Raw genomic sequence first — 7,904 nt, 5'->3', positions numbered from 1 at the left:
CTTGTTCGCATTTCCAAATGTTCTTTCTTTCCATTTTTATACTTTTGCTCGTACATTGGGCAGTGTAAATGAATAAGCTTTTGTGAAAGATCTTGAAGTAAGAATACACTTTGGTGGCTTCGTTGCCAATAGAGAAATTTGTTTGGCTCTTGATGTAACTAACTAATGGCATTCGTGGTGCAAAGTTAGTTGGATAGGACCATGAAAATGACGGTGGATTCTAGTTCTAGAGCTCAACTTCATCATCAAACAAATCATTATGATTGGGTGACACGACTTCATTGCCGGTCTCCTCTACAGTGTTTTCAAAAGGCTCACTGATATAAGCGAGCTGTCCCAACTTGTTTTCAGTTTAAATTCTCTTTTGACTCATTTCGACCCTTTTTCAGAAATGGTAGAATGGTAGAAATCACATAAATCTCGGTGCGCTGCCGCGAAGCGGCATTAACCGACTCAACTGTTGTTATAAATCGATGATGGACCCTTTTTCAGAGGAAGGAGCCTTCGAATTGTTTAGAAATAGTGTTGGTTGAAAACCTAATAAATTGAATTTATTAAAACAATAATCACAGTTAATAAACTACCACTCGAAAATATTTATTCACTGTCCGGAGCAAGTCGTCGCTTGCTTGATTAGATATGGAATGATTGACGTGAGAAATTCAAGGACTCAGAACGATGGGACGGCCTTAAAATCGGTTTGGAGACCAAAGTGGGCGTTATTTTCTGTCCTAGATATTTTTCAGTAACTGGGACATATGTTGTCCCTGCAGTAATATCAAAAATTTACCAGAATGGGACAGCACATGTCCCGTCCTGTGCGAAAGGGTTAAAGTATACTCCGACCACTGCTTTGAAAAAAAACTGAAGATGTTCTTTTCTTCTTTTAATATTTCATAGTGACATAGCATTAAGGAAAATGTAACTAATTTTTCTGTCTTTCTTTCTGTATTTTAAATTGTAACCATTGTATTTTCGCATTTTTTTAATTTACTTATATTGTCTTTCAAAATAAAAGTTTAATTTAATTTTTCTTTTTATTTCAGAAATCATTTTTTACCAAACCCGATAATTATGAAACATTGAAGACATTATGTGATATTTACAGAGACAAGCAAAAATCAAAAGTTTCACAAGAAACCGTCAATACGGTTTTCGAAATGATGTGCATAGATTCCCCTCGCAAGTGGTCAATTAAACTACTAATGACTCCCATGAACAACTTTTCAGAACTCTGGTATCAGGTAAAAGAAGAAGAAAATTTCATTCCATTTACATGGGAACATGTCTTATCTTATGTACTACGATATTTAATATTCCGGTTGATTATAAAATTAATGTATGATTGACTACAAAAACATTAATGATATTACAATGTTTGTTGCTTCAAATTTATTATATTCACCTCAAAGAGCAAAATTTTTGCAACTTAGGCGTAGAATGATTTAAACGATCCAATTTAAAAAGAGAAATATAAAATTTATGAAGCTCACCTTCATAAATTTTCTACAAGAAACCGTCAATACGGTTTTCGAATTAATGTGTATATATCTTCCTCGAAAGTGGTCAATGAAAGTGTTATTCCTGTTGATTTACGTCACGCTAGAGCTACGCAATGGACTATGGACGACGGTCTGGGAAGCATCTTTGAGGATGATCCCAAGATATGCCATCACACATTTTGATCCTCTCAGGAGGGGATGGCAACCCCTGCTTCTTTAGATTGATGACCTGCACTCGAAGTGGAGCACTTTACGGTAGAACAGTTTAACGAAGACCAATATCGCACACCCTTCGGACTATCGCTGGCTGATCAAAGTGGTCACCCACTCGCACAGTGATCGTAGCCAGTAAATGCATGCTTTCGGGGATCTGCTGCGAAACTTGTCTTTAAACGATCAGGACGAAAATATTATTGACTCCAATGAACACATTTACAGAACTCTGGTATCAATTTAGATTTTAAAAAAATTCATTTAATTTACAGGAAACGATCTCTAATGTACTACGATTCTTAATTTTCCAGTTGATTGCAGAATAAATGTCTGGCAATATAGAAAAAAAAACGCTTATAATCTTACAATTTTTTAATACTTTGAATTTAATATATATTCGACAAAAAGAGCCAAATTTCACATCTTAAGAGTAGAATAATTTTACAAACCAATTTAAAAAGGGAAGAGCTAAAATATTTGTGCTTTTCCCTAATCTAAGCACTATGGTGCTTTGATAGGGTCTCTTGACCAGTCATCCATTTAACCTAATACATTTATTACCTTTGTCTTCTGGATTGGGTTCAAAATTACAAGGCTACGTAGTTGAACATTAGCAGTCGTAAACCCAAACATTGGGTCGGCTGTTCAAGGACGGTTATAAAATACCATATATATAACACTTTTTCGACCCCCAGACACCCAGTTTCGAATCTTAGCGATGACTGATCAATTCGAATTCTGCTCTCCTCTCGCACCGACCACAGTGCTGACGTAACGATATCTCAGTGGTTAACAGATCATGAGTTACAGTCTCCTTGTCTTGGGTGTCAGGCAGTTAACCTCAGCACTTAACCGTCTCCTTTTCTTGAGCAGTTAACCTCAGCACATAACGCAAATGCGGGTTAGTTCCATTGAAATATCCTCCACGCGAGGGTTAGTTTTTCCTAATGCTTGATCCAGGAGTTCCCTTCCCTTCTGGATTAATTCAAAGACTACGTTGCCGCAGAATCAAAACTAGGTTAATTGTTCAACGCCAGTTATAAAAAGAAATAAGATACTATTAGTTGTTGAACCTCAATAACATGCATTATAGCACACTGGGGTTGGACAAAATTAGTACGCTTCTATAGTAACTGTATGTAAACAATCTTTTCTTTACCTGCAAATATTTTAGAAGATTTTACATGGTAAAACAGTTGACCCAATTTGAACGAAGCTCTTTTCATTTTTGAAGATCTTGGAAATAATGTCGTTTTTACCTACGCAAAGGTTGCATGGACCAAAATGAGTGCATAAAATTAACAACTATTTTTCCTTTTTCAATACCATTATAGAAAAAGAAAAACATTCTAGCATAAATATTGCAATCCTATTTAGTTATTTCAAAGATTTAAATATTAAAGCTAACAATATGACATCACTCATTTTTGTCGATCCAAACTTTGCTTGGATAAAAGTGACATCATTTCTAAAAGCTTCAAGCATGTTTATGCCAGCAATTTTGTCACGTAAATTCGTCCAAATTATTTGATTCTAAAGAAAAGAGAGTAAGCAAAGAAGTGTTTCCATAATTTTGCCCAACCCTATACGATAGATACTATAGTTCAAGTTAAATGAAAACATCATTCAATTTAACACTTCATTGCAGAAAACTTAGGCGTTATTACTGCTCAAGGTGATAACTTTAAGGTTCAATTTTAAACTCCTTTTTCAGTAAGTGTATTTATACTTCGGGGGAATGGATAGAATTAAATATTCAAATTGTTTTGTCAAAAATTCTAAAAAATTGTTTATTTTTTCAAGCACTTCAAATATTGATACGGTTTTTTTTACGTTCCTTGCAGATTGATGAATTACTGTCTGAGGACATCAAAAACCAGACGCGTGAAGACTATTTCAAAGAAAGAAAGGAAGACATGTGGACGTCTATCGAAAACATTTTAAAATCTGGAATACACTTGAATGACGTGTCAAGTGTTCAATCACCGCAATTTTATTTTTCCCTCTTAAAATCAGTGATAAGGAATTTAGATGAAAGTGGGATGAATCTTACCATGTGAGTATACAATATTCTTTATCAATATCAGTACACAACACGAACGAGGTGGAACCGCTTAACTGTTTGTGTTTGATTGTTTATGTTTGCCTCATAAGTAAGATAATCTCCGAAACTAGGAAAGAGTTTCAACCGGTTCTATGACGTAGCAAACTCTGCTTTGCGTATGTTTCAGACAGGTAATACCTTTCAATACGATTCAAAACCGATTTTTGTTTATGTTCAAGCAAAAAAGAGAACCTTATGAGGATATTTTACGCTTTAGTTTTATGATCGGTCAACATAATTAACTTAGCTACGTCTCAAAATTTAAATTTATCTAGTTGTCCGTTCAAGGGCTTGGCCAATATAATGATGAGCCATATTTTTCAAACAGTCCAGGAAAGTATTTCTGGGAACGTTTTTTGGTGAAGAGATGTCAGTGTAATTTACGCTGTAATTTATTAGAAATGCTATAAACAATACCATGGAACAGTTAGCCATAAAGATATAGCCTAGGAAAATGCGAAACTTATCACTATAATGTGATAAATCCTTCAATTGCTCTCTTAAAAAAATTCTTTTAACATTTCTCCAGAACAACAAATTTCAATTGAAAATTTCAATCAGATAGGACATAGTGCGACCTTAAACAGCGCATTCTAAGTGAAGTGACATACTTTACCTCCTTGTTTAAAGAATAGTAGTTGCTATACGTTTAAAAGCTATGAGTTTTATATTTCTACTGGTCTGAACAAGGATTCGTACACAGTTCTTTATTCAGTTCTTTCACTGTTCTTTCAGTACTATCTGCCCTTATTATTTGAGCAACGTTGGTTCACCTAATATGGTGCTCCTGAGAGAGCACTCAACAAATCTGCTCTATTGATACCTGAAAGACGAGTGTTAATCGGGTGGTCATATGGAAAAAAAAAGCATTTCATTGAGAACTAATTTATGTAACATAAGTTCTTACTATTCTAAATTTTAAAGTATTCATCATTATTTATTTTTCTTAGAAAAAAACAGTCCTATACATTTATTTTAACTATTGAAAATTTTTTCGGTGGATAGATTTTTTAATCTTCCCAAAAACAACCTATAATGAAATGATTTTCGAACTAGTTTTTTTTCTCTTTTTCGCCTTTGTATATATATATAAACTTTCAGGTCGTAGTATTCAACGATTTTTAACGATAATAAGTCTGACAGGTCTAGCAAGATCATTATGAATGAAAAAAGACTGCTAGTATCATCAGATACTCAGTTCTTCATTCAAGTCAATTCTTCACCGATTCAAAAAAATAAAATATATTTTTGAAACATACAGTTATAACAAAAGCAAAGTGAAATAAGTGGTACTTTGCTAGAAGTTGTAAAGATTTCATATAGAGTTTTCGTCCTCAGATACAAGAGTCAACAGCAGATAGCTAATAAAATCAACAAAATACAATGTTTAATTGGGTTGGGTTCGAAAAAAGGCATTCAGATCTAATTTGCCATAATCCAAAACCAGATATACTTTTTGCTCAATAAAATTTATGAGTTATTCCAGGACTTAAAGCTAATCTTAAAAGGCTCTTCTGTCCTGTAAAATAAGGCTGTTAAGCAAAAAGAAAAGAAAAAAAAACGTTATTTTTAGAACTGTTACATACCTGCCAACATTCACTCTTTTCGAGAATGGATTTTCCATGTGGTAGTATAACAATTACCGAAAAACTTTCTTCCTCAAAAATATATTTACAGAGATGCCAACTGCTCCGGACGCTCCTAAATAATTAAAAAAACGGTAAATAACTTCAAAGTAAGTTTTGCAAATATTTGACTATTTTTTATTGCTTTTTAAACGGTATAACATGACTTAAGTATTATAACGTGGTGAATTATATAAGCCTACGAATTATTTAGAAATAGTGGTGGATGAAAATCTACTAAATTGAATTTATTAAACCAAGAATCACAATTGATCAACTACCACATTAAAATATATATTTGCTGTCCGGAGCAAGTTGGCATCTCTGCATTTAAATTTTCATTTGATAGAAATTCACTATCGCAACGCATACCTGCCAATTCTTCCGGATTTTCCGGAAGATTTCATTTTCATATTTAAAGTGGTAGTAAATATATACTTTTTTCTCTTTTATGAACTTAATTTTTAAATGATTTTGATCACCACTATTCTTACAAAAATGAAGCACATATATCAATATGCGTTACTATCATGGTTGTCAACTTAAGTTTTTTCAAATGCAACGTATTTGTTTGCTTAAAATTGAAGTNACTGTTACATACCTGCCAACATTCACTTTTTTCGAGAATGGATTTTCCATGTGGTAGTATAACAATTGCCGAAAAACTTTCTTCCTCAAAAATATATTTATATTTTAAATTGGTTGAAATTTGCTATCGTAACGACTCATATGCTTTTATATATTTGTTGTAATTATTTATGTGTAGTGGTGGTCAAACTGATTTTAAAATTATTATTATAATTCAAAAATTTTAGTGAAATAGCATGAATTTCGCTATGAAAATAAAATCTTCCAGGAAAACCGGAAGAGTTGGCAGCTATGCTGTTAGAAGTTAGTAACAATTATCCGTGACTGTTAGGTTTTGTTCGGTTTTTATAATCATCTTGTGTACTTCTTATGAAAATGGCATGCTTCCATGCCAATTACGAATACCCTCTCTTATAAATTAGAAACATTTTGTAAGTTCTCACAAACAGTTGTGTCATTTTTATTTTCTATATTATAGTATAAAACAAGTTCTTGTTATTAACTGGATGATTTGACCACGTTTTTAAAGCTATCAGGTGTTCATTTTTAAATTATTACCCAAACTCAAACGTTAGCGTAAACTGAACATACCAGATTTATAATCTTTAAATATTAGGTTTACTGAAAAGTTTATCTGGAAAAACACCCACTTACATTTACAGCAATGCAAAATGTTATTTTATAAAAGAAGGTAGTAGGGTATTTACCCTTTAACTTGATGATTTTTTCCCAGGTAAAGAGACACAGCATATAAGTAGAGCCCTGAATTAGACAGGCCGACTTATCATTTATTGTTTGAGCAAAGAGCTAACATAAGCACAGCGAACAAATATTTTCAAGTGGTAGTTTGTTAATTGTAATTCTTGGTTTAATAAGTTCGATTTAGTAGATTTTAATCCACCACTATTTCTAAACAATGCGTAGGCTTATATAATTCACCACTTTTTAGTACTATCTCATGCTTTGCATTTTTAATAGCAAGCAAATATTGTCAACTATTTGCGAAATTTACTAGTAGTTATTTTCCGTTTTTTAAATTGCTTTGGCGTGTCCGCAGCAGTTGGCATCTCTGTAATAACATAACGAATACTAAAATACTTGTTTGCTCCAATATTGTTTGATAGGTCAGCTCTGATAGTATAGGAGCCTTACATATAAGGCGCAAAAGCGTCTGAACATACCTATTCAAACTTGTAACGAACGTATCCGATCGAACAAAGTGCTGAGTCTGATATAAACATTTAAGGATAAACGCCTTACCACTTTTTTAAGGCACTTTCTCCATCCTTGTAGAATAGAATGAGATGTGTTCTCTTTCGCAGACAGAACTTTCCTGTCGAATTACTATCCAGTGGTGCCAACTGCTCCGCTTTCTGCAAAAGTTTTAATTAAATTGGTTGGGAGAATAACATTCAAATTTTTTTACTGTTTGAGCCGTGGTTGCTCAGGTGCTTCACGGTACGCACCCCTTTATGTTAGAAGATAAGATACAGTTGCAAGGAATCGATTCGTTTAACCAAACAGTTCTTTTTTATCTTTAAAGATATGAAACAGCTCAAATGAATCGAATAACCAACTCTAAGAATCATTTAAACAATTCAATGAATCAAATGCAATGTTAAAGTGTAGGAAAACGACTCAGAGTCGATTGGAAGCATAAATCAACTCCTTGAACCGATATTAATGCAGTACAAAACGGCTTAAAATAATCAATTCATTTAACTCAGACAATTCTTTAAGAGCCGTGATGGCCCAGAGGGTAGAGCACTCGCTTTCCAATTAAGTGAACCGGGTTCGAATCCCAGCAATGGCTGGTCGATGCGAATTCCGCATCCGGCTCTCACCGAACACAGTGACAGCGTAAAATATCCT

At 33.5% G+C, this 7,904-nt stretch overlaps 1 protein-coding gene across 1 annotated transcript in view; it reads left to right on the top strand.

Moving 5' to 3' along the window:
• The window catches only part of LOC107441908 (uncharacterized), a 208,420-nt gene that overhangs the window by 74,509 nt on the left and 126,007 nt on the right, over positions 1–7,904 (top strand). Inside the window, exons 30-31 of the mRNA XM_071181726.1 lie at positions 1,047–1,244; positions 3,560–3,771. Of these exons, the coding sequence (XP_071037827.1) occupies positions 1,047–1,244; positions 3,560–3,771 (410 nt within the window). The remainder of the gene's footprint in view (positions 1–1,046; positions 1,245–3,559; positions 3,772–7,904) is intronic.

This window comes from Parasteatoda tepidariorum, chromosome 6 (assembly GCF_043381705.1).
Source record: "Parasteatoda tepidariorum isolate YZ-2023 chromosome 6, CAS_Ptep_4.0, whole genome shotgun sequence".
In the NCBI taxonomy this organism is placed as follows: domain Eukaryota; kingdom Metazoa; phylum Arthropoda; class Arachnida; order Araneae; family Theridiidae; genus Parasteatoda; species Parasteatoda tepidariorum.
This window is presented reverse-complemented; position numbering and strand designations above follow the sequence as displayed.